At 35.8% G+C, this 27060-nt stretch overlaps 3 protein-coding genes across 3 annotated transcripts; 2 read left to right on the top strand and 1 right to left on the bottom strand.

Annotated features, from left to right (window-relative positions):
- The first annotated feature begins 1830 nt into the window (after positions 1 to 1830).
- On the top strand, positions 1831 to 8479 carry LOC128204898 (uncharacterized). Its single transcript, XM_052906300.1, has 2 exons — positions 1831 to 1894; positions 2430 to 8479. Exon 2 carries the CDS (start codon positions 2516 to 2518, stop codon positions 8477 to 8479), a length of 5964 nt encoding a protein of 1987 aa, XP_052762260.1. The 5' UTR covers positions 1831 to 1894; positions 2430 to 2515.
- Positions 8480 to 12770: 4291 nt separating this feature from the next.
- Positions 12771 to 16083, top strand: LOC128204897 (uncharacterized). Its single transcript, XM_052906299.1, has 5 exons — positions 12771 to 12930; positions 13579 to 13716; positions 13993 to 14141; positions 14598 to 14704; positions 15126 to 16083. Exons 1-5 carry the CDS (start codon positions 12809 to 12811, stop codon positions 16002 to 16004), a joined length of 1395 nt encoding a protein of 464 aa, XP_052762259.1. The 5' UTR covers positions 12771 to 12808; the 3' UTR covers positions 16005 to 16083.
- Positions 16024 to 21838, bottom strand: LOC128206399 (uncharacterized). The gene is made up of 8 exons (XM_052908810.1): positions 21640 to 21838; positions 20787 to 20890; positions 20343 to 20462; positions 20010 to 20086; positions 18398 to 18665; positions 18091 to 18230; positions 17309 to 17506; positions 16024 to 16675 (listed from the first exon to the last, which is right to left on the bottom strand). The coding sequence occupies exons 1-8, from the start codon at positions 21811 to 21813 to the stop codon at positions 16455 to 16457; spliced, it is 1302 nt and encodes a 433-aa protein (XP_052764770.1). The 5' UTR covers positions 21814 to 21838; the 3' UTR covers positions 16024 to 16454.
- Between the last annotated feature and the right edge of the window lie 5222 nt (positions 21839 to 27060).

The raw sequence follows: 27060 nt of genomic DNA, 5'->3' as shown, positions 1-27060 counted from the left end.
AGCGCTTCTTTTACTTTAGAATGTTTCAGTATGAAAACCTAACGCGAACTTACACAGTGTTGAGAAGAAGACAGAAATTTGTGTTATATAAGTAATATATTTCACCTCGAGAACACCACAGCAATTAGTTTACTCTTGAAATATATTGCGATCTTACCCTTAATCAAACAATTACCCTCTATATCTCACAGTGTAATTGGGAAGAAATATTTATTATTGTTTTGCAATTAAAACTGCTGAATAGTATATAGACTTTGAAAGTTAGATATTCAAGCTTGATGTTGATTTCGAAAAGGCTTATCTAGGCAACATGTGTACACAATTGTTGAGGTAATTTTGCAAAATATTTTTTTTATTTTTGAAATTTCAGTATGATAAGACATGGATATGATTTTAGGGCATGTGCAATTATTAAAATGAAAACTAATGTTTGAACACAATTCATGCAATATCAAAAACATGTAAATGCAAAACTAGTTTCAAGGTTGACTATGGCTCCTGTAGTTGTGAAAAACAACATAACTGTATGACTGCAATATGATGTATAAAAGAACTTTCCAATAAACATTCATATTCATACTTATGTGAAAAACTACAGTTACAAGCTCGGTAGCTAAAATTGTAAACATAAATCCCGTTTAATGGCGTTTGGGCTGGTCAAAGTACGCGTGGAGTCCTTCGGATAATGACATCAACCCCGCAATTCATTCCTTAACTGAACTTGGTACCGAACAATCGTTCATTTGGCGTATTTAGCTGTTTTAGACAATGCTCTTGAAATTGAAACGTACATGAGTGTAAATATTAATCGATAATGTTTGATGAACAAAAACTTGTACAGAACAAGTTTACTCTTTGACGAATGATGTTAATCAATCATAACCGACAATGTGGTTCTTGGTATCTGGATCTGAATCTAGCAATTGCAATATAATCAGTTACCAATTGCCAATATTTATCATACTGACTATGTATTTAATTCACTCATTCTACGTCATCAATGCCATGATCACTGCTATTACAATAACCAAAACAATCGGAGAGATATTTGCAATTCTTTCTAAGTTGTAATATCAACTGTAGATATACTACATGTTATGTTAGCATTGATATTTTACTTAAAGTACTATATTTATTAATATCTTGATAATATCTTGAGATTTGTAATTGTGTTTACGCCTTAGAGGCACATATCTCACTGATCATTTATGCTGATCATTTATGCCAATAAAACCTAGAAATGTTCATCCTCGTCGTGTTGTTTCTACTCTGAAAATATCATTCTGACAAAACACAATCTAATGTAAATACGTACTGTTTAAGAAACTTGGAAGAGTAAAATTTGCAATACTGCACAACGGAAGTTAGTATTTTGTATTCCAAATACAGCATTCAAAGCATTTTATTTTGGCATACATAATAATAATAATGGTATATTTTATACAATTCTTTGTTGTTTATTTAACGCAGACGTCAGATGCATCAATATTGAAATTGCACAAGGTTGCGCCGTAGATCTTCCAGTGGGGGATTTTTGATTTTTTCCGCTCAACTCAGTATAAAGAAATCACCCTACAATACTCGTTCAAACAGAGCAACATGTTCACATTGATGAGAAATAGAAATACAGAAAATATATTGTTATAAATCTGGAGTATTCATTAAGATATTTAAAAAAGTAGCACATGAATTCGCTCTTAAGAAAAGCATCACTGATATTTAGATCGAAAGTATTCAGTTGTGTCAGGAGATATTGAAGAAAAAACATCCATTTCCTAGTGTTACGAAACAGAATGGGACGTTTTATCTTGTTTGAATACTCTTCTTTGTGAAGGTAAAATTTAGAGTTATTCAACCACGCCAAACTTTTGCGATACTTTAAAAGGCCATAAATGTAAGCATTTCTTTGATTTGCAATCCAATATATATGAATATGATGTAAATTTATATGTTTCTTTATGGGTAGACACGGAAATTTGCAGTTCTTGTTGTATTTTTGCTGCTTGCTTGAAATTAGATTCGTCCTAGTATGTTTCGTAACAGAATGTAATATTCGCATCCCCGGCTTTTCGTTCGGGATTCATTTTTTGTCGATTCGTCCTAGATGCCTTTCGTACTATTGTGTTAAACGTATATCACAGTGGGTTACTTGGCTATTTAATGTAATTTGATTATAATTTGTAACTTTCTAGTCCAGATAACAGATCTATAGATCTATTGATATTGCATTTCACATTATCAATAGATCTATACCTCTATTTATTTGACATATTTAGTCATGTTATATGTTTTTGCACAATTTATTAAACTTTAATTGGATTATTACTGATTGTATTAAGCTTCGGGCATTTGGGATTATGCGCCCTGATTGTGTGTCTTGAATAAGTTATCGGGCATTATAGTAAATGCGCCCTTTTTTCTATTTTAAGCTTTACGACAATAAACATCGGACCAACCACAGTCTTGCCTTCACATTCCTCGTCCGGTTACAGTAAAGATTTAGGCACTTCGTATCATGGCTTCGGACCCTGGGAGCAGGCATATAGACAACGGTCCAGCAGAGAATGGTGACGGTGAATATGAACAGATAGATGGGAGGAGAGTTAGAAGACTTACTGAGAAGGCTCTTGATATATACCATCAGAAAATCGATGATTACGAACATAGACTTGTAGCCACTTGGGACAGTGTAGATGTGGCTCTTAAAGAGTATGTTAATGCTCGTTCACTCAGTGAACTTAAACAATATCAGAGAAATTTATGCATGCTATACGGTGAATATCGAGTGTCCACAAGACACTATTGTGACTATTTAGATAGTGTCCATACTCCTGACAGTATTATGTTGTTAGAAACACAGATTGTGACAGACAGGCATCGTGACGATAAAGTCAACACAGTTCTTAAGCAAACAGATGGACAGATTAAACATTTCAATGAAACAGCTTCATTCTCGGTAAAAAGCAACAATTCTAAAAGAAGTGAAAAATCGGGGTCAAGTCACAGAACAAATTCTTCAAGAAGTTCCAACGTTTCACTAACTACTCAAGCGAAAGCTAAAGCGAGCGCAACCTTAGCAAGAAAATCAATGATAGAAAAGGAAACGGCCTTGCTCAAGAAAAGAGTGGACATTGAAGGTGAAATTAAAGCGTTAAAAGAGGATGAAATAGTGAAAGTCGCTGAAGCAGAACTTGAAGTATATGAACAAGAAACAATTTGTGATGAATTGCTCAGCTCACATCGAGACATTCCTAATGAGCTTCCAAAAAGTACAAAGAAAGATATAACAAGACAATATGTTGAATCACTTGCTGAACATCAAAGTGTGTCCCAACATTCAGAGAAATCCGTCACAAATGAATTAAATGCAAAGGCCAAAGAGTTTGTGCCTCAAGTTTCAAATAAAGATGTCGCATCAGAACTTTCGCGTTTCCTTCTGCGGAAAGATTTGCTTTTCTCTCGACTTACCAAATTTGATGATAAACCAGAAAACTACCCTGTCTGGAAGACCACATTTCAGAGTGTCATAGAAGAACTTGGTGTTGGTGTGAGAGAAGAACTAGATTTGTTAGTCAAATGGCTAGGTACCGATTCAGTGAAATATGCTGTTAGTGCTCGAGCATCTAGCTCTTCGTGCCCCGAAAGTGGTGTAATAAAACTGTGGGACAGACTTGACGAAAGGTATGGGGCACCTGAAATCGTAGAAGCTTCACTAAGAAACAAGCTACAGAACTTTCCGAGGTTAGGTGTAAAAGACTCTAAGAAGCTCTTCGAACTTGTGGATATTTTGGACGAAATTCAGAATCACATGAAAAATCCAACATACACAGATTTGCTATCATATATGAACACTTCACGCGGCGTCATACCGATAGTAAACAAACTGCCACATAATTTGCAGGAACGATGGACTTCCAGAGCAGCAAAGTACAAGCCGGACCGAAATGTTCCCTTTCCGCCCTTCTCATACTTCGTCAACTATGTACGTGAAATAAGTAAAGTGCGAAATGATCCGGGATTCATGTACGAAAGTTACACCAAACCTGTCAACCCTCCGCAACAAAGAAACAAAATGGCTGCATATAAGACAGAGGTATATTCATCAACAGCTGAAAACAGATCGCAGGGAGCGGCAGCCCAAGAGTCTACCCCTATTCAATGCCCATTTCACCACGTGGAAGGTCACACCTTAAATTCTTGTCGTACATTTCAGGGAAAGCCAATTGTGGTTAGAAGAAAGTTTATACGCGACAAGAATATTTGTTTCAAGTGCTGTTTAGAGAGCTCTCATCTTGCGCGGGACTGCAAGAAGAAGGTGCAGTGTAATCGGTGCAAAGGTGCCCATGCAACAGCCTTACATTTTGACATTGCTTCTGGTCATGATAATACCCATGCTGAAAAGACAGAGATGCATGGTGGGGAGAAAGCTCCTAAAAGAACAACGGAAATACGCACTGCATGTGCTCAGGTTTGCGGCCAAGACAGAAGCGGGCGCTCTTGCGCGAAGATCGTCTGCGTGAATGTACACAGAAATGGTGAAGAGAACAGAAAGAAGATGTATGCTGTAATAGACGACCAGAGTAACCGGTCATTAGTAAGACCAGAATTCTTTGACATTTTCCCAGGGAGCTTTGAAGAGATGGCTTACTCCTTAACTTCATGTTCCGGTACTGTTAACACAAGTGGTCGCAGAGCTAGTGGCTTCATAGTAGAAAACCTAGACGGAACGAGGTGCTTTGAGCTTCCACCACTTACAGAATGCACTCAAATTCCCGACATTCGAGCTGAAATACCAACACCTGAGGTAGCAAGAGCCTATCCGCATTTAGAAGATTTGGCCGAAGAAATCCCAGAACTTGATGATCAAGCGCCTATTCTGATGCTCATTGGAAGAGATTTAGCAGAAGCGCATCACGTCCTTAAACAGAGACTTGGACCAAATGGGTGCCCATTCGCGCAAGAGCTCAGTTTCGGTTGGGTCATCATCGGTGAAACGTGCCTCGGGAAAGTGCATGTTCCGAAAATGGTGTGTGTAAACAAGACTTACATTCGTAAACCAAACAGAGCATCTATATTTCCTACATGTGAAAATAGTCTCTTGCTTAAAGACCGTCTAACAGATCAATCTTCAGACATTCTGAATGACATTTTTGCCCGTACCCCTGATGATGACAGATTAGGTCTTTCTGCCGAGGATGAGGAGTTTCTCGAAATCATGAAAAAAGACTTAAAGAAGTTGCCAGAGGGTTGGTCAGCCCCTCTTCCATTCCGTAACCCGAGACAAAGACTTCCAAATAACAGAAACCAAGCTTTGAAGAGGACGCATTCCTTACAAGCATCATTGAAAAGAGACCCAAAGAAGCAGAAACACTTCCTCGAGTTCATGGCAGGGATTTTCGAAAACAGCTATGCTGAGCCAGCTCCTCCGTTACAGCCTAAAGAAGAATGCTGGTACCTGCCCATTTTCGGCGTGTATAATGCTAAGAAAAAAGACCAAATTCGAGTAGTTTTTTATTCAGCTGCACAATACCAAGGGGCTTCATTGAACTCAGTACTTATTCAAGGACCAAATCTGATATATAGCCTTTTGGGAGTTTTAATGAGATTTAGACGACACCCCGTTGCAGTTACTGCTGATATACGCCAGATGTTTTTCCAATTCCGCGTGCATGAGACGCACAGAAACTACCTGCGCTTCATATGGTTTAAAGACAACGATCCGGACCAAGAACTGGTAGAGTACCGAATGTGCTCACACGTCTTTGGCAATTCACCTTCCCCGGCTATAGCAGCGTATGGCTTGAAAAAGACTGCAATAGAGATGGAACCTGTTTATGGTACAGACGTAAGAGAATTCGTGGAGAGAGACTTTTATGTAGATGACGGGCTATCCTCTTTTCCTGATGCTACAACAGCGGTAGACCTGGTAACCCGGACTCAAAGGGCTCTTCAAGAGGGAGGCAATCTCCGTCTGCATAAGATTGCTTCAAACAACAAAGATGTGATGAAAGCATTTCCAAAGGCTGACTTGGCTAAAGAACTTCAAGACATAAGCATAGGGTCAGACACTCTACCTACCCAGAGAAGCCTAGGTATGAATTGGAAATTGGAGACAGATTCTTTCACATATAGTGTGTCAAAAGATGAAAAGTCATTAACCCGCAGAGGAGTGCTGTCAGCGGTGAACTCGCTGTTTGATCCCTTAGGTTTCGTGGCTCCAGTTGTCAACCAGGGGAGATTGCTGATGCGAGACCTGATACAAGAGACATTAGACTGGGACAAGCCCCTGTTGGAAGTGAACATGCAGCAATGGGATAATTGGAGAAGATCATTGACGGAGCTAGAACAGCTCAATATCCCACGTATGTGTATACCAGTCTTAACGCCACCTGGGAGACAAGAAATTTATGTTTTCTCTGATGCATCAGAGAAAGCAATATCTTCTGTTGCCTACTTAAGAGATGAGAACGCCAAAGGTGTGGTTCAAGTCGGTTTCGTTTTGGGTAAATGTAAGGTTGCTCCACAGTCCGGACATACTATACCTAGGCTTGAGCTTTGTGCTGCCGTGATGGCTGTGGAAATAGCTGAGACAGTATCCGAGCAGATTGGCGTTGTCATAGAGAAGATGAAGTTTTACACAGATAGTCGTGTTGTACTTGGTTATCTTAACAACAAGGTAAGACGGTTCTACATATACGTGCAGAATCGCATTTCCCGAATACTCAAGTCAACAGCTCGAGAACAATGGCACTATGTTTCCACGGATGACAATCCAGCCGATCAAGGAACACGACCTATTCCGACTGATCAGCTACAGCACAGCAAGTGGATACATGGCCCAGAATTTCTAAAAAGTTCAGAGCTACAGATCAACACAGATACATATGAGCTACAAGCTGAAGAAGAAGACCGAGAAATTAGACCACTAGTGCAGTGCATGAAGACAGAAACAAGCACAATTCAGAGTCTTGGCCTAAACCGATTTGAAGGCGTCAAGAGCTGGGAACTCATGATCAAAGTGATCGCTTTACTCAAAGGCAAGGCACGCTGTCGAAAGAACGAGTCGGACATTAGTCGAGCTGATTTACTCTTGGAATCGGAAAGGATAATTCTCAGAGAAGTACAGAGGGAAGCGTTTTTCCCCGAGCTGGAGTGCATAGCTTCAAGTCAGAAGCTACCCAGAATCAGTGCTATACAGAAGCTCAATCCCTTCATAGATAAACATGGTTTATTAAGAGTTGGTGGTAGACTGCAACATGCCAGTGAGCTTAGTACAAGTGAGAAGCATCCAGTTATTCTGCCAAAAGGACATTTTGTGAGCAGACTGGTCGCCTTGAACTACCATGGAAAGGTTCTACACCAAGGATGCAACTTCACCGAAGGTGCTATCAGATCTGGAGGCTTCTGGGTAATCGGTGTAAAGCGGCTAGTGCGTAGTATCATTGCTGAGTGTTTTAAGTGCAAGAAACTTCGCGGCAAAGCAGAGTCTCAGATCATGTCAGATTTACCAGTGGATAGACTATCTCCAGGTGCACCTTTCTCATCCGTAGGAGTTGACGTGTTCGGGCCATGGAACGTCATTGCGCGACGTTCTCGTGGTGGAATGGCTCATAACAAACGATGGGCCTTACTGTACACTTGTTTGACTACACGAGCAATACATATAGAGGTGATAGAAGAGCTCAGCACTTCATCGTTTATAAACGCGACGCGTCGGTTCATCGCGCTTAGGGGACCAGTGCGCTTATTCCGCTCTGACAGAGGAACAAACTTTGTCGGGGCAACTGACTGTATGAAAATTGACGCGATCAATGTGGAGGATGCAACCGCTAAGAAGTTTATGGATTCTAACCGAACTGTGTGGCTGTTCAACTCGCCACACTCATCTCACATGGGTGGGGTGTGGGAAAGACTTATTGGAGTTGTACGTCGAATCCTAGAGTCCATGTTTGCAGATATTCGCGGCGATATTACTCATGAAGTGCTGACAACATTTATGGCCGAAGTCTCTTCCATTGTTAATTCGCGTCCGCTAGTCGCAGTGTCCGCTGATCCAGAATGTCCAACAGTGTTAAGTCCAGCAATGCTTCTTACACAGAAGCCCGCAGAAGAAGGACAAAATCTTAGTGAAATCAGTGTGAAAGACATGTATAAAGCACAATGGCGTCGAGTTCAGTGTTTGTCTGATATGTTTTGGAAACGTTGGAGAACTGAGTTTCTCCAGACACTTCAACAGCGTAAAAGGTGGCCTACGAAACAGAGAGATCTACGCGTTGGTGATGTTGTTTTAATGATTGAAGATGACTCTCAGCGAAATAACTGGCCAATGGGTGTTATCACAGAACTATTTCCGAGCCAAGACGGACACATTAGAAAAGTGATGGTCAAAGTCAGTCGCCCTGGCGACTCAGAACTTAGATCCTTTGTGAGGCCTGTGAATAAACTTGTGACACTCATCGAGTGTGAAGACCAGTGCTAAATGTTAGGCCGATCTCCAACGCGGTTAAGAGGGTGAGCGATAGAAATGTTCCGGATGCAGATTTCGCGAGTGCAAACTGGCAAGTGCGCCACATATACGCGTCCGAAATGGTGATTCTATTCAGTGAAGTGATAAGTCCAGTCATCAGTGTCAGTGCTACCTAAGTGCTTTAGTGTCAGTGTTTAACTCTTTACATAAGCTTGATTCTCTTATTTGCATTTTATTGTTTGTTTCATGCTAATTATACCCTTATAGCATTAAGTTTTCTAAGAAATTTAATGTAGGCTGTGTCCAAACAATTTGGGATTTCAGATTGGATCCAATATTATAGGGGATCTAGTCTGGGTCCAACATGTTTCCTACAGCTTTCAGTATCTTGAGAATCTGTTGTTATATCGCAGAGAGTTAACACTTCTTTTTCGAGTGTTCAGTTTAATTCAATGTGTTATCGCAAGATTCTACGCATACAAGTCAACGACAGAACTAAACCGCCTGCGTTGGCGATGGAGCAACGCATCCAGATATGTCGCCTTTTCCTGACCATGCCGTGCTAAAGCTACCTAAGACGTTCTGCTGTGAAAATTGCATCAGTTGCTTGTTGTCACGCTTTTATAGTTGGAGTCTGTGTTAGACTTTACAATCGAGCTTATATGACTGTGAACATTGGGGGTGTATCAATATCATAAACCAGTTGTTAACATTTTTTTAAATGGGAATACTGTTTCATACTCTATAAATCTAGTTTAGCCTACTCTATGTTGTGATCATCATTGAAATAACTACATAGTTATTTCGAAAAGCGATTACAATATATTTTGATCCTATTCAGAGGAAAGACTTATGAAAGGAAACTACATATTGTTTGAAGAGATTTATTAGGTATATGTAGTATATATGTACATGTACATCTAGGTATTGTAGTGGTATTTCATACCAGGTGGGGAGTGTTACGAAACAGAATGGGACGTTTTATCTTGTTTGAATACTCTTCTTTGTGAAGGTAAAATTTAGAGTTATTCAACCACGCCAAACTTTTGCGATACTTTAAAAGGCCATAAATGTAAGCATTTCTTTGATTTGCAATCCAATATATATGAATATGATGTAAATTTATATGTTTCTTTATGGGTAGACACGGAAATTTGCAGTTCTTGTTGTATTTTTGCTGCTTGCTTGAAATTAGATTCGTCCTAGTATGTTTCGTAACAGAATGTAATATTCGTATCCCCGGCTTTTCGTTCGGGATTCATTTTTTGTCGATTCGTCCTAGATGCCTTTCGTACTATTGTGTTAAACGTATATCACAGTGGGTTACTTGGCTATTTAATGTAAATTGATTATAATTTGTAACTTTCTAGTCCAGATAACATATCTATAGATCTATTGATATTGCATTTCACATTATCAATAGATCTATACCTCTATTTATTTGACATATTTAGTCATGTTATATGTTTTTGCACAATTTATTAAACTTTAATTGGATTATTACTGATTGTATTAAGCTTCGGGCATTTGGGATTATGCGCCCTGATTGTGTGTCCTGAATAAGTTATCGGGCATTATAGTAAATGCGCCCTTTTTTCTATTTTAAGCTTTACGACAATAAACATCGGACCAACCACAGTCTTGCCTTCACATTCCTCGTCCGGTTACACCTAGCGAAAAGCGATCCCTTACCAGTGTAAAACAGTTGATAAAAACTGAAAACAATAACTGCGAATCCGTTTACATTATTTTATAAAGGAAATTAATTATTTATTTCAAATCAGACATGGATTGTAGCCGCCGATCTTCAAAAGGAATACAAATAATTATTTAAAGCATAATGATTATAATATATGAACCATTGTTGCAAGGCGATAGACATACAGTTATAATGAATGAAATCATATTTGTCTGGAATGACATATTAATTGAATCCATAACATTTCTGAATAAACCAATATTCCTTTTACATCATTTTATACCAAACAGTTATACTAATTATTTATACATAATGAGCATTCAGTACATTATTATTGGCCACAAAAACTGATTTGTTTTAAACAATGCCTGTTTGATTAACCACTGCAGACCCCCAGGGATAAATGTATGATTTCAAATTAAGAGAGGGGAATCCTTTTACAACGAACAACGGACCTAGCCAAGATAGACTTGAAACATGAATAAAACGATATTGTTATGATCCAAGCCGTAGTATCATCTGTTAAAGCAGTGAAATGGTTTCAGGAATTGCAAAGTAATATCAACTGTTAAAAACGACTGTAAAACAATAAAACAACGAAATACAAAAGAACGGTCGACCTTATCGCAAGCTCAATACTTTATCTATGTACGATTTTATATATAAAGCAATAATATGAATACAAACATGGAGTATCTAATTATTGGATGTGCAGAATATTGAAATCAATGTTGTTTTGGGGTTTCAAAAACAATATTTCTCTTCCTAACTGAATTTTGGACACAGTGATAATTTTAGAATACTTTATATTTGTGACAAAACACACCTTAATAAAATAAAAAAAATGAGTAAATTTAGAATGTTATTAAATTCTTCAAGAATGTAGAAACAAGCAATGTTTAACCAAATAATCTAAAGCTCCGCATTCTGGTGACCTGTCTCATGAGGAGGATTTGAAATTTGTTGCGCTCATTACTAGATATAATGACCAATCAGAATTACGATAAGTGCATGTACCTTCAGAGATAAATGTTTCGTTGGTAATCGTCATATATGCATAACAGTTTTGGCGCCTTTGCCTTATTGGTGATGCTGTGGAGTATTTGTTGTTGTGCTCTATGTCTTTGGCGTTTATCCTGTGCCATTAAACGGGCTTTATGTTAAAACTTTTGTCTACTGAGCTAGTTTCTGTAGTTGTTCACATAAATATTGGTGGCGCTGTCGAGTATGATTTGGGCTGAATGCGGATGACTAAATAGCGGGTAGGATTTAATGCCTTTATAAGGAATACAATAGGTCACCTGCCATTTTATCATACATTGTTATGCCTATGTTGCTTATCTGTCGTGTACACAATGGCCTATGCGAAATACCTTAACCAAAGTGAAAACTAACCGAAAACAATAAGCTATTTTCCGTTTTATTTTACCATAGAATTGCCTCTTTTAGGCACTAAATCCACAAAACTAAGCCAGGAATGTCGAAATGTTGGGTTTAAAGTGCAAAGAGAAGTTATCATGTGATACCCTTGCAGTACTGCATAAGATGTTTTGCATATTTGGAACAATAACTTAGAAGGTGCTTTCAGCTTTGCGATGGGTGTAATAAATTTGATCCTTTTATTTCGCGAAGGTTTCTGTGGAGTCTTTTTTGTTCTGAAAAGTGTGTCTTCCAGGGTGTGCCTGGGCTCATTGCAACAGTCAAAGAAAGGGACTTTACACGTTTGCACATTTTTCTGGTTATCAGAAAAAGGCCTTTTTAACTTGAAAAAATATGTAATATACAAATACTTATATGTCATCATGTTAGGAGGTTTTTTTTTTGGCACTTCGAAATCCCGTAAGTATTTATAATTATAGAAAATCGCATGAAACTGACAAAGGACAATTAAAGTTCCGACAAACCTAACGCGTAGTATGTTATTGCAATATGCCTTTCGAAAGCCAATAATCTTTTATAGATAATTAAAATCGCAGAAAACGGCGGTTTGACGCCTAAAAGACACAAAAACCTACCTTATTTACTATACAGTAAGATGGTAGCATACGTAATAATATCAAGGAGTGTAATGTTTATTTGGGAAATATGAAGTATATATACAATAGAGAGTATAAACAACAAATCGTATAATTATTTTGTTTAAAGTGACACTCTTATTTAAAATCAATACATACACATATAAATCAAACATATATTTTGAGTAATACACGCTAAACTACTTACTAAATAATGCATTTATGGAAAAAAAATACTCTTAACAATATCATCACCGTGTAATTAATAGCTGATAACGCAATAAAAGTTAAATGATTGGTGAATGCTAAAAGATTTACTGCGATCTACTATGGTCTCATAAGGTAGCAATACCGTGTTTGCTGCACATTTCTTTTCAATCAAACTCGATATTCTTCATAAGCATCATTGTTTATAAATTTGTCCATCCTTTTTGGTATATTAAAACAATTGTGTTAAATCTGTTAGATCTTGTTTGGAAGTAATAGTGCATCTATAAGGTGTTTTTCATTTTTCACAGTAGATTTAATGTGTGAGCAATTAAATGCTACTATGATGTATATAGGGCGCGTAAGTCTCGTTTTACTTTCACTTTCGGTTTCGGACTTCCGGGTACATCACCGCCATTTATGAAAATGGTATATTGTTATGCTTTTGGCTGTACGCATCGCACAGGGGGCAGACAGGCTTGTGGACTCTACAGGTTTCCGACTAATGACAAGGACAGAAAGAAATGGATTGACAGATGCAGGTAATTGCAACATTTTAGTCTACAAATACTAATTGTGACTAAATAATGTTCATTTTGTCAGTCGATCAGACGATGTTGCTGACATAAATGACCTTTGCTATTTATCACTGTTCATCAACAGTTGAATTTAAGATACACGATATGTTGTGTACTTTTTCCATGCTGATTCACCAATGGTGTGAATACTACGAGATATCGAAGGTAAAACTAAATTAACAGAACCGTCGTCTATCTATTATATCATTACCCCACCCATCTCAATTAAAGAGACACGTTCATATATTTGTAATGTACAGTATGGTGGCAAGATTTTATAAATTTTCATTGAAAAGTACATTTTGTTACTTGATTCAGTTACTATACTTAATTGTATTAACAAACATTAAAAAGTTACTGACAGAAGTGAGATACCCAATTGTACCTAAATGTGTATGGCATAAACTCCACACGTCATGTACTGTATTGATGTAGTGACAGTACTGGTTGAGTTGTATAACCTGAGCAGTTTATGTCTTACTATTGTATATCTACATATTTAAATAATTGTTCTTACAAGTACGCCTTATCACTGTTTAAATGTTCAACTGCTTGGATTGTCCCAGTATTTTCAATAGTATGATTATAAACGTATTCATGACAATATTTCAGACGGGCAGACAGGCCATATAACAGCAACGACCGGATATGTAGCTGTCATTTTGTTGATGGGAAGAAGGAGAATGGTCCAACCATCTTCAGCTTCAGTAAAGATGTTGGCAGCTTTCCAGACCTACCAACCCCAACAAGGTAAATTTAATGAATATGTTGTGTAGTGTTATTGTTTTAAAACTTTTCACAGCTTATGCTAGATAGAACTTCCTCGTACGATAATAACACTATTTGTTGTCCAATATCCTTATAAAATCATAGTCACTGTGATTAATATCACAATCATAATGTGCTCTTTAGTAGTTTTAGTATGATTAAAATAATTAGACTACAGTTACTAAACTGCAACAAGGTCTGTAATTGTTATTTGAAATGATATTTATACATTTTCATTCTTTATTTATTTTTATCCAGACGTAAAAAACGCAAGGTGGAAGAGGCTGTGGAACCAGAAATTGACGTCCCTGATACAGCCACTGGCAGCAACCATGACCATAGCTACATAAAGCAGCCATTGTCAGAAATGGATGATATGGAAGGTTCTACAGCGTGTTCAACATCTGGTACATTTTTTAGTATTCATACAAAAATTATAGACACAAAAAAGAACGCGGTCAATCCAGAGATCAAACCAAAGATCCCCTTGCAATACAGATGCTCTTACAAACTGAGCTAACTGAGCTCAATAAGTTTCATACTCTCTGACCAGTACTATGTGCTGAACCATTTGAACATACATGAAGACAAACTTATTTTTGCTGAATATATTATTTCATGTGAAATGTCACAACAAAAGTCAAAGATCAATCCCTGCATTGTTTTACTTCTATGTTGCCCTTTACTTTGTCCACCATTTACAAGTATATTTTAATGAATTTGTTTTATAAGAATGTTCCAATTTGTAATTAATATTCGTTTTTCTTATTTCTTGCCATTCCAGGGGCATATTGGACAAAAAACATTTTACTCCCAGGTGTCATAGGCAGTTTTAGTTACTTTTGTCATACAAAATGTTTCAGTTCCACAGCTGGAGGAGCAGATTACAGAGTTAGAGAATGAAATCAAAACTCTTAAACTGTCGAAACCAAGACTGACGCTGCAAGATATAATTCATGATACAGATAAAGTAAGTTTGTTTACTTCCAGAGGATTTGTTCAGTGACATATTGAATTTATTTAATCAAGTGAACATCTTAAGTAATATTTTCACAAGTGAAAATGGGAAATGTTTGTGTTGACAATATGAATTAAGATTGATATCTTGATGAAACAAAACAATTGTTTTTATCATATGGTCAAAAGGACATTTACCAAGTGATAAATATATAAATAGTATGAATACATATATTGCCTTTAAAGTACTTAAAATACCTCTTATTGTCAAAACAATTGTGTTGTTTACATTGGTGATAAGCATTTTCACTTTATGACAGATACTCAGATTTCATATATTGATATGTCTACTGAATTCACAAGATCATTTATCGTAACATAATATACAACAGTCGCGTGGAATTAACTGACAGTATTGTTTCACTGTTTTGCAGATGCTGTTGTACACGTCATTCCCAACAGATATTTTTCAAGTGCTGGCGAGCATGGTTCAGAGGATGGCCCCATTCAACTATTATGCTGGTTGGACAGTCACATGCTTTAGCATTCAGGATCAACTTCTGATGGCTTTGATGAAACTAAGGTTGAATTGTAAGGACCTAGATTTAGCTGTCCGGTTCAATACCAGCAGGGCAACTGTGTCTAACGTTATAAACACCTACATATCTGTATTGCATGAAATACTACATGATGGTGTTTTAAAGGCAGTAGGAATTCCAAGCCAGCTGAAATGCAAAGGCTCCATGCCAAAATCATTTGAAGATTTCACCTCTGCTAGAATCGCTATGGATGCTACAGAAATCATACAAGATGTGCCATCAGATATGAACAGTCAGTCGCTGTCTTACAGCAGCTACAAAAGCAGACACACTGTGAAGGCTGTAACCTGTGTTGCTCCAAATGGTGCACTTGTTTACAGTTCAGATTTATACCCAGGTTCCACATCCGATGCTGCAATTGTCGAACATTGTCATGTTCTAGACCAGCTTCAGCCTGGAGATCTAATTCTAGCAGACAAAGGATTTAATATATTTGATAAACTTCCAGCTGGTGTTTCATTAAATATTCCACCATTTTTATCCAGTAAAGGACATTTTACTAAGGAAGAGGCTGAATTGTGTTTCAAAATAGGAAGAAGTAGAATCCATGTTGAAAGAGCAAACGAAAGAATAAAAAATTATGATATTTTAAATCATATTCCTGCTCAGTATAGACATTTGTCAACCAAAATATTTCAACTATGTTGCTGTTTGGTTAACCTTCAGGCACCATTATTGAAGGAAATTGCTGATAAATATGAGATTTTGGAGTGAAACAGTAAACAACTAAATGAAAAGATCTTTCTTTTACTTCAGTTTGTGTCCTGTGCATGATAATCAAACACCACCTGTATGAAATTTAAAATAACACACCAAATTTCTGTGCATAAGGTCAAATTTAAAACGAGAATTGAGGTTAATTGTGCATACGCCATGTGATCCAGCTTTTTTTATATAAAAAGAGTTTCTGTAATGATCGCAGGACTTCCCTTTTGTTTAAAATAATTGATTCAATTAACAAATTTTCAAACTTTAAAATAGTTTTCAAAGATGACAGAAGTTTGTTAAAGCACTGTTTGATAGTTAACATTGAATGTGATACAGACTACTAAATCTTTTATAATGGCAGTGTCAAACTCTGACAATGGTCCATTTTCAGTGTCAGCTATTACATTAGTACATTCATCATTTTCATGAAGAAAATAAACTCAATAAAGTATATCTTCATTTAAGAGATGGTAAAAATGTCAACATGTAAAAATCAATCATAGAAGACATATTAATTGCCCAAGAATTGTCTTTTAATATTCTAACAATTTGCATGTCTTTCGTTGTCCAAACAACCAAATCACAACACTGAGTGCCAGTAATATGAAGCTGTCCCTGAATTTGGTGCCAGTAGTCATGTGAGCGTTTCAAGCACATCCTGCCATCTGGTGATAGGTCTGGAAAAAAAACAAAGTCGTCTTTTGATCATGTCTTATGAACAAAACATGCTTGTTTCATTTTCATTTAAATTGATCACTTAAAGCTGCACTCTCACAGACTGACAGTTTTGACCTCTATTTTGGTCTCAGAATCAGCTGATTTTGGAATCCATGCCTTCAATTCAGTCATAAGAGGTAACTCACTATAGAACAGATCTCAATTGGATGGAAAACTGCCAAAAATTTCGTTTCTCTTCGAGCAATTTTAATGCTTTTAGCCATAGTACATTAATTTTGAAAACATAAATATGAAAACTGCGATCAGCTCTTTTGGCAGCAGTCTTACATCACTCGTTTCCTGGCATTTATGCAAAAATTGGCTCATTCCAAGACAAAACTAAAATAATTCAAAAAATCAATCTGTGACAGAGCAGCTTTAAGTTAAATAAATAATAGTAGTTGATAGTTAACTGAAACATAATGGTATAAGCAAGCAGCATCACCATATTCCATCCATAAATCAAGTTTACAGTTTGTGATATGTGTTTACAGTTTATGTCCACCTTTTTCTGTGTCAACAATCCAGAGATAAAATTATTATTTTTCACTTATATTGAAAATCATCTTATAGAATAAAATGAGTGAAAATACCTAGGTAGAAGTCTTTGTTTGAATGGCATGCCTCCGTAATAGTCATGTCCTTGGCAGAGAAAGGGCACTTCACCTCGATGATGTCTGGTGACATTACTGGCTGTTCCTTATCTTGGAGGTGAACGCGGCCACAATAATCTCCTTGAACAAACCCGTCAGGTGAAGCCACAAGGATGCCTGATTCATGAAGCCAAATGCCTGTACAATATTAGATACACGTAAACAGTCATCAGCTACAATATGGTTTAACGACACTGGTCAATTAATGAATGTACCCATACTGGGGCTCAAATCACAAACCTCTTGATAACAAGGTTGATGCATTACACAGAGAGCTAAATCTCTACTTGTTTATTTATCAGCAAGTTACAAATATTTCACTTCAATACTTTACAATCAAACATTCTCGGCAATAATACATAGACTAGTGATTCTTGAATATAGCAAACACCATTTACAGTATTATAATCATTTTCATCTCAATACAAATGTAATATACATAAAGGTCAATGAAAAGTGGTGGGAACTTAAAATGTACATTGACATGAGCTTTGTAACACAGATGAAGATGAATCCAATTTTGAAATTAATTATTCATATCACATTATCATTTGTGCATTGTGTAATATATTAACATGCAGTAACTGGTTGATGTCATTAGGTACCAAATCACATTAAAATGTACAAAACTTTATGGTACCTTTCAGCATTAAGCATTTTCAATAATAAGTATCATTGGATATTTTTCATGAATCAGAAAAAAAGACATTTAAAATATTTACCAGTTTGTACCAATGTCACCCCTCCAGTTCTGCAATATGCATCTAACCCATTTTTCTCTTGAGTTATTCCCCACTGGATAGGCGCCCTCTTCTGAAGATTGTAGGCGCTCAGTAGCCGTTTCTTCAGGGATGCACATAATATGTAAATACATTATCATACTAAAGTGACATCACACATGTTATTAACAGTTGTATATAACTGAATACAAAGTATATTGCTATCATAATGCTTGGATAAAAGGGAAAAATAATAATAAAGATAGTTTTACAAGAGACATATTGCTTAGTTTATCATCCATAGCTTTACCGATTGCGTTTGGAAGCAGCAATTATTTGTCCAAAGTTGGAGGCAGTGAATTGGAGCTTTCTGGCGGCTGCCCAAAGGGAGTTTTCCCTCTGCCCGGTTGTCATGAAGGCTATCTGGGTTATCTTTTCCTGGGACAGAACAAGTGATCGCCTAAAATATGTGCGTGGATCTTGTGATGAAAGGTATCCTGGGCTTAATAACACATCTTCAATCAGTGGTAATGGAAGTTGTGGCGGCTTGGGTTCCTCCAACAGAATCCAGTGTAAAGCTACAAGTAGATAGTAAATAATAAATTTCATTAATTAAAGGAAAATTGCAAAAGTTAACTATTACATAAATAACATGCATACAATGCACAATCGTGTGAATAGGTATACATCATTATTTTACAAGATCCTTGTTTATCAATATTAATTTAATTATTATACTAAACATTATTATTTTGTCATTTGCAATTTCAGAATTTGTCATTTGCAATTTTAGAAAATTTTATCAAAGTTCAGACCAAATATTTTGAATGCAGAACATTTTTTATCAGAAGAAACAAATGAAAGTATCAAATTATGGTAAAAAATAACAAGAGGCACATCAGTGCCTGTGCTCCACTGGCCAAAAGGTTCAAGCAAAGACCACCTAACGAACATTTTCGTCAAGTTTCATAGAAATACAATCATCAATTTTTGAGGAGAAGTTATTTAAAAAAATTTTTTACTTTAATAGCTCTGGCTGCCATGTTGTGCAGTGGACCGAAATGATTTGGGCAATTTGAGTAAAGGAGCACCAAACAAACATTTCTGTCAAGTTTTATCGAAAAAAGGTCATCGGTTTCAACGACAAGTCGTATAAAGTTTTTTTTATTTTTTAGCTCTGGCAGCCATGGTGTGCAGTGGACTGGAACCATTTAACAAATTTTGGTTAATGACCATCCAAGGAACATTTCTGTTAAGTTTCATCAAAATCTGATCATCGGTTTCTGAGAAGATGTTCTTTAAAGGTTTTTCTATTTTTTTGCCCTGGCAGCCATGTTGTGCAGCGGACCGGAACCATTTGAGCAATTTTGGTTAAGGACCACCCAAGGAACAATTCTGTCAAGTTTCATCAAAATCTGCCTATCCGTTTCAGAGGAGATGTCGTTTAAAGATTTTGCTATTTTTAGCTGTGGCGGCCATATTGTGCAATGGACCAGAACCATTTGAGCAATTTTAATAAAGGACCACCCAAGGAACATTACTGTCAAGTTTCATCAAAATCTGCCGAACCGTTTCAGAGGAGATGTCGTTTAAAGATTTTGCTATTTTTAGCTCTGGCGGCCATATTGTGCAATGGACCGGAACCATTTGAGCAATTTTGGTAAAGGACCACCAAAGGAACATTCCTGTGAAGTTTTGTCAAAATCCGCTTATCAGTTTCAGAGGAGATGTCGTTTAAAGTAAAAGTTTACGCACGCACGCACGCACGCACGCACTCACGACGGACAATCTGTGACGACATAAGCTCCATGGCCTTCGGCCATTGGAGCTAAAAATGACAACGTCAATGAACAGACATATTATTCAATCCCAACTGTAAAACAGTAACAAAAATCAACATTTAACTCCAACAATTTCGCAACCTGTGAAACGCCCTAACTGCCCTAGGCAGTTATATAGAAATGATCTGTCGTCTGCTGTGACAGTCCTCTTAAGAGCCCTGGATAAAAATATTTTTCAACAGACATCGATCCAGACTTCAAGCTTTTACCAGACCAAAGATTTTTTTTGTCAACTTGGTTCTTTGCTGTTGTAAATTAGGCAAGTTTTTTACCAGTCGTGCTCAAATCATACCAAACATGACTGATGGGTCAGGCAGTATCTGCAAATCGTGGTATTTAATCTTAATTGTTCTAGTTAATCAATAAAATTTATGTTAGCATTTCATATTAATAATGTAATTATAATATTTTTACCTGTACTCTTGTTGCCTTGGGGGATATAAGTCAGTCATTGTAACTGTAGTCTTTGGAGGTGCTGACTTCGGATGTTTGAGCCAACTGCATTTTATATCTGTTTTGCTAGCTCTCTTGTACCTGCAAACAAATGTACAAATGATGACCACATTTGAACAACATTTAAGAAGCAGTTATTTTACTATTGGAGACATATTATTGTACTTCAAAATGATAAATCACTGCTATGATTTCCGTTAAACAGTAAAAATGTATTTTTAGTCTCAACTAGTAATGTTCATATAGCCTTAGAGTAAAATAATCTGTATTTGTCCCAGCTATAGCAAATAATAATATCATTGAAAGTTAAGAGCTTTTTATGTGTACATATGGATATTTCGGATAAAAATTTAATTATATTCAAAATATATATCACAACTGGACAAAAGTGATTAAAATATTTACCCAAACAACAAGACTGTTGCTACATGATGGCATTTATACTCAGCCATAGGGCATTGGCAACGTGTAGACTGCACTGCACCATTGTTTTCTTGCTCTAGGAATATCTGGGGGAAAAACACAGAAGAGCCTACTATAAATGTAATACATACTATATATTTAGCATTACTAAATGAAAACAGTGAAAACCAAAAAATAAAGTCTACAAATTTACAAAAAAAGTGAGCTTTGCAACCATAACATCAAGTACAATATAAATCATTAGGATACATGTACAACATTATACATGTTTTATCCACAGGGGGCAGAAGCAACTTTTTTTTTAAGTTTTCCTAGCCTATATATATATATATGTATATTACTTTTTTATACATTAGAGAGAGAGAGTGAGGGAGAGCGAGATTATATACATTTACTCTCTATATATACATATTGGATAGGAAAGCTTACAAATAGTTTGCTTCTGCCCCCTGTGGTTTTGTCTGACATCTGTCAAATATGTTTTCATCTATATTTAAATATGTCGATGAACAATAAAAAAGTAAATATTTGATAAATACACAATATTTTATAGATGCATAAGGGTAATCATATATATACATGAATGGACAGGTGTACTTCACCCACAAACTCAACGTTTTCAACCCTAAGATGGACAGAAGAGAAGATATGTAGTACATCACTATAGTCATCAATAAATACTTGTTATTATTTAAAACGTAGTTCTCCACACATTTTTGTTTGAAAGTAACAGTTACGGGATATTAATCAAGGCAGCAGGCACTATGAACCGGATTGAATCGATTTTTTGTTGACTGTACAGTAATGCGTAATACACAAAATGATGTTTTTTTACCTGGACAGAATACGACGTATCTCTCATGGATGCCTGAACATTTGCCTGTATCACTCTCAGTTCATCGATGGAAAATCGTAATACTCTCCCGCTTTCTACCGCTGCTTCACTTTTTCTTGTAAGCTTCACATGGCCGTCGACGTATCTCGACCAGTACAAAATTGACAGCGCCATGTTGTAGTTTGTTTGTACCCGGAAGTGCAAACTCTCGTTAATTCTCGGAGGTCACATGACGTGACTTACATGCCCTATTACTCAAAGGATTTTTCTTTAGCCGTTGTACGATAAATGCCTTTCAAATTATTAGGAGAAAAAAGAATATCCTTATCCAAGATAAAAAAGCATTAACTTATAATAATAATAAATATATAATATTCCAGATATATTTTGTTTTTCGTATTATTCCAGGTGTGCAATCGGATAATAGAAATATGTGCTATAATTTGATAAAAAATATTATATCAATTGACGACTGAATATATAATTGCGATCATGCTCCTGGTCAATTACCATCACAATCTTATCGCTTCACCCGTTAAAACCAGAACTTATATGTTTAAACAATCCCATATTAACGACAATATACAGCCTTTCTATTTAAGGAAATTATATTACGTTAGATTACAAGAGGACAAGCATTTCAACCGATGTCTTAGCATAGTCAAATGGTGTATTTTTCATAAAAATCAAGTAACAAAAATACAATGAAAACTACAGCAACAAGCCAAGTAGATGAAAAAAAAATGTTCCTGTTTAGATGCAATTGACAAATTGACAATTGCCCAAATGATAATGAACTAGAGACACAAACGTATAACACCACGAGCAGACCAGACACGCATCAACATAGCTTAACCGATAAATGATAGGATTAGCGCCTTGGAAATGTCAGTGAAACAAGACTTAACTTAAACACAAGTCTTCTGGGAGCTTAAACCAGTTTCTTTGGCCATTACCTCGCACTTGTTTCGACACTTTCAATAATAATAACCTGATAGAGTAGGCCTGTTTTACAAAGAACGAATGCATCCAAAACCGTGAGTAAAAATAGTTTTGCAATTCGCATAGCATAAAGTTATAAACGTTTTTGCCAGTATACAACCCACAATTTAAAAGATTACAATTGTTTGCGTATTAGAACAATACTCCATGTAGTCCTTGATTTCTAAATTATAGGGTATATTCTGATATCACGACGCATTTTGTATACAATATTAATTTATTGTTTACATTCAGGTCGTTATGTACATTCAATTCAGACGAAAACAATACAACATAATTCAAGTTGTACTCTTGAATAATAATACTTTTGGTAGAAAATAACGTATTTTTGGTATAAAAGTAAAAATAACATGCAGGACGTTTTAAAATACGCTTTAAAAGTATGTGTGATAAAGATCATGTTTTTACAGACAAAACTAAAATGAGTGGAGAAGGCCATACATTTTAAAGTTGGGAATCAGTTTATTTGACTTAATTATGTTACAAACTGTTTGGTGTATAGGTGTTGAGCTTAATTCACAATTTCTTGTTATTTTATTTTTATCAGGATTTTGTTTAAACTAAGCATTATTTAAAGCAAAACTTTCAACGACAATATGCAAGACATAATAAAGTGATTCAAATCAATGCATCAAACCAAAATAAAATCATCATTTTTCTTTAATAGTTATGAGCTGAATCTGTAAATCCATTTTGTTCACACTATCAACAGAAATCAGTATGACTTTCTTAAGCTCTAAATAAATGTACAATTGATACGGTTGACATGATCATAGAAGCCTGCAAGTGTTAAGTTACCATGAAAACAGGCCACATCCATACTTCATTATAAAGCATTGTTTCATTGTCAGCTTTGTTATGTTTTTGTAATGTTACATAATGCATCTGTCTGAGTAAGATTTCAAGATGTCAAATATGTCATAGCTTTCACAAATTGTTATATTTCGACCCCACACTTTGTCTATTTGGTTTGATCTAAGTAATGTCTTAGTTCAACACATCCAGCAGTATAATTGATTTCGTATAGCTTTACAATGAGTAGAAGTGGAAAAAACATTATTTAGTTAGTATTTCAATGCGAATGATAAAAATAGTCTAAAAAAGTCATACAAAACGCAGAAAAATACATTTTACGAAGCTCTCCTGTTTTGAATGTATTTATTCGTAAGCAATTATTTCTTACATAAATATTTTTACCAACGAATTAATGCGTATTATGCTCAGTCTTTTTAGGCTTAAATCAAATTCTCTGTAAAGACCGAATTTAATACATTATTTTTATAGATAGACAGTTAACTCACACACACATTATTCAATACGTTGAGTTTGATAATAGTCTTCTTGTTATACTGAACAAGAGCGACTCCAGTGCTCGTCTGTTTTATGGAGGAAAGGAGCATAACTCAACATTGACGCCTATTCTAGGTTCTGCTATGAATGCCTGTGCTGTGTGTTAAAATATTCATTTAAATTTCGGGAACATTTATATATAAAGTTAATTATAGAGGGGTTGCACGCCGATTAGGAACAAACCAATAAGTACTTGCCCACCACATTAAGTATCAACAGATTTACACACACAACACCATTGATATAAATATATTGTAGTTTCTTGTTGATACATGTTATCAAAAAAATTCCAAGTAGTCAATTAAAAGCTTTCATTTTAAATATGTAATCAAGATAGTAATACGACACAAATTGTAATATGTTTCATAATATTACTTCCAATTAGTAAACATTGATTGTTATTACAAATAAAAAATATATATTGCAATATGTTAACAATCTTTCAAAATACCCTTTTCAAATCCAGTGGAGTGTACACTAATGTCATTAGGCGACGTGCCATGTGAAGCACATGTTAAGTTTGTCGTGTCGGAGATACTCAGTATTGTAACAATCGTAAAGTCGGCATTTCCGTATCCAGCGAATCGTTTCTGCGCCTGACATATGAGTGCATTTCGTTCTCATAAAACGAAGACCTCTTCTTTTTTCGAAGAAATTTGTTGTATACTCGAATATAGCCTTGTTGCACTTCTGATCTTCTCATGGCGTAAACTACAGGATCGCATACTGTGTTTAATATGAGGAACAGGAACAAAATGGAGTTAACTAGGAGCAGTCGGTCGATTGTAGCTTCAGTCATTTTGGAATAGTCGGGTCTCAATATGTACAGTACGGTATGGTATAATCCTATTGGGCACCAACAAAGTGCAAATGTCCCAATTATAAGGAATGTTGTGACAATGGCTTTTATGGAATGTGAACTTTCTAACTGTTTATGGCGGTCATCCCGAACGAGTTTCTTTACTTGGTAGTAGATCCGTGTGTAGATGATCAAAAGTCCGACTAGAACGATGAAAATAAATATGACAATGACAAGTTCGTAGTTAAAGGTTGCTCTATTCACAGTATTAACATGATCACAAAATGTTGCTTCTTCTTTTCGAAAGCTAGGTAAACTTACAAATAAATCCAACACTCCGCAAAACATGCTTGTCGTCCATAAAGCTGCAATAATGATTATCACTTTTTGTTTGGAGAAAAAGCGCTCGTAATACAAGGCCTTCATAATAGCGACGTAATGGTCTACAGCCATCAAAACAAGGTTAAATAATGTTGATGTCAGCGCGATATTAAGAAACATTTTTCTCAGAACAGGCGTGCAAGGGTGGCGGCGATGTTTAAGGGTGAGAATATCATAAAACACACAGGAGAGTATCACCATGATATCAGACACACATAAGTTAATAATCAGGGTGTTATACGGTGACCATCGCTCGCGAGGAACGTTTAAAGTAGCCACAATTGAGAAAACATTTGCTAAAAATCCGATTACTATCAATAATAGCTTAATAACATCCGTTGGCTGCGTAAACCATTGATATGCACCACTGTCTTTAGCCGTCGTGTTACCATGGTTCCCTGTTACATGTTCCATAACGGTCAAAGTCACCAAGGGGATTATTGCAGTTGTTATATTGTACATGTTTCTTTTTTCGTTTAATTGCTAAACTGATTTTAGTGCTGATTACGCCACGTTCCTACATTTATTTATTTATTTATCATACTGCTGTTATCACTTATTCATTATTGCAATTTGTTTCATTGTATCCAATTGATATCAAAAAGCCAGTCGTTTGTAATCCTTTTTTGCGTTGATTTATTCTTCTAAGTCTGTTTTCGTCTTATACTTCTTATTTTTACTGTCACTTTATCCTTCTTATTTCCACTGCCACTGTATATTTCTTATTTCTACCCTCATTTTTCTACTGTCACTTTATCTTTTGTATTTCACTGTCACTTTATCCTTTGTATTTTTACTGTCACTTTATCATTTGTATTTCTACTGTCGATTTTTTTTTCAAAATCCTTACGTTATTTGTTCTTTCTTCAAAGAGTTACTATTGATTCCTCAATATTGTACTGAACATTCATAGCATGGTTGGTCCTGTATCCCGCTAAAACTCAGAATTCCAGACGGTAGTTTTCTCTAATCGTTCGTATTCTATCCTGAAAATAAACATAATTCTTGACTGATTGTTGAAGTATTGGCCATTCCAGTATGAACATTTGATATCCAAGATCCTGCAAAATAGATTCATAATTCTGACAATTTACATTTTATTCTGAGAGTGGCTGTCGAAAATATCGAGTGAGTTTGCGACAGGGTGCGAACAATAGAAGAGTATAATTATCTAATAGGCAGCATTTCTTCTATAAAGGTGGCTGTATATTATTGTTTGCTTAAATATCATTAAATTGTTTGTTTCGAGTGTAAACAAGTAAAATATGTATTTCCAATGAATGCGTGTCCAATTTTACGCATTAGGAAATTAATGCACTTTTTTAAATTTAATGCATTTCTAATGAACGGAATTGTCATTAATAATCAATACATAAACAGATATGTTTATCGTTAAAATCAATTGGGATTTTTAATTCATAGCCACGTGGTCACACTTTCCTGAGTTGAAAAGCGCCAAAATATCGACTGTATAGCTTAAATATTTTGTTTAATATCAACCTATGTTGTGCCACTTTAAACCTTGAGTCATTAAAACAAGGTGACAAAACACATATTGTCCCTGTTTTGCGATTTTATTATTTGTAACACGGCCTTGTCTGAAAGAAAGCTAGCAGATGTGTTTAAAAATAACATAAAAGTTAACTTAAAAGAGGATTGTGAATAACAGACTTTCTGCGTGCGTTTAAACTGTAACAATGAAATAATGAACCAGTGCAATGGAATATAATAAGCTTAATCTAAATAACCTTAACAACAGATAATGGCGATGTATTTCATATAAAATTCAATTTGTTACGAAAACCACATTTCTCGTATGGTTTAGGATATCCATGTCATAAGTGTAATTTTACCATAAACATTTTCCCGTATCACTTCGGATACTCAGA

Source organism: Mya arenaria, chromosome 10, assembly GCF_026914265.1.
Source record: "Mya arenaria isolate MELC-2E11 chromosome 10, ASM2691426v1".
Taxonomy (NCBI): Eukaryota; Metazoa; Mollusca; class Bivalvia; order Myida; family Myidae; genus Mya; species Mya arenaria.
This window is presented reverse-complemented; position numbering and strand designations above follow the sequence as displayed.

Bases quoted from the DNA above. Each gene is read 5' to 3' on its own strand.
- LOC128204897 (XM_052906299.1), top strand. From the start codon at position 12,809: ATGAAAATGGTATATTGTTATGCTTTTGGCTGTACGCATCGCACAGGG. The intron at 12,931-13,578 runs GTAATTGCAACA...ACAATATTTCAG, and splicing joins AAATGGATTGACAGATGCAG to ACGGGCAGACAGGCCATATA. The intron at 13,717-13,992 runs GTAAATTTAATG...ATTTTTATCCAG, and splicing joins GACCTACCAACCCCAACAAG to ACGTAAAAAACGCAAGGTGG.
- LOC128204898 (XM_052906300.1), top strand. From the start codon at position 2,516: ATGGCTTCGGACCCTGGGAGCAGGCATATAGACAACGGTCCAGCAGAG.
- LOC128206399 (XM_052908810.1), bottom strand. From the start codon at position 21,813: ATGGCGCTGTCAATTTTGTACTGGTCGAGATACGTCGACGGCCATGTG. The intron at 20,463-20,786 runs GTAAATATTTTA...ATTTGTTTGCAG, and splicing joins GCAACAGTCTTGTTGTTTGG to GTACAAGAGAGCTAGCAAAA. The intron at 18,231-18,397 runs GTAAAGCTATGG...ATGTATTTACAT, and splicing joins GCTGCTTCCAAACGCAATCG to ATTATGTGCATCCCTGAAGA.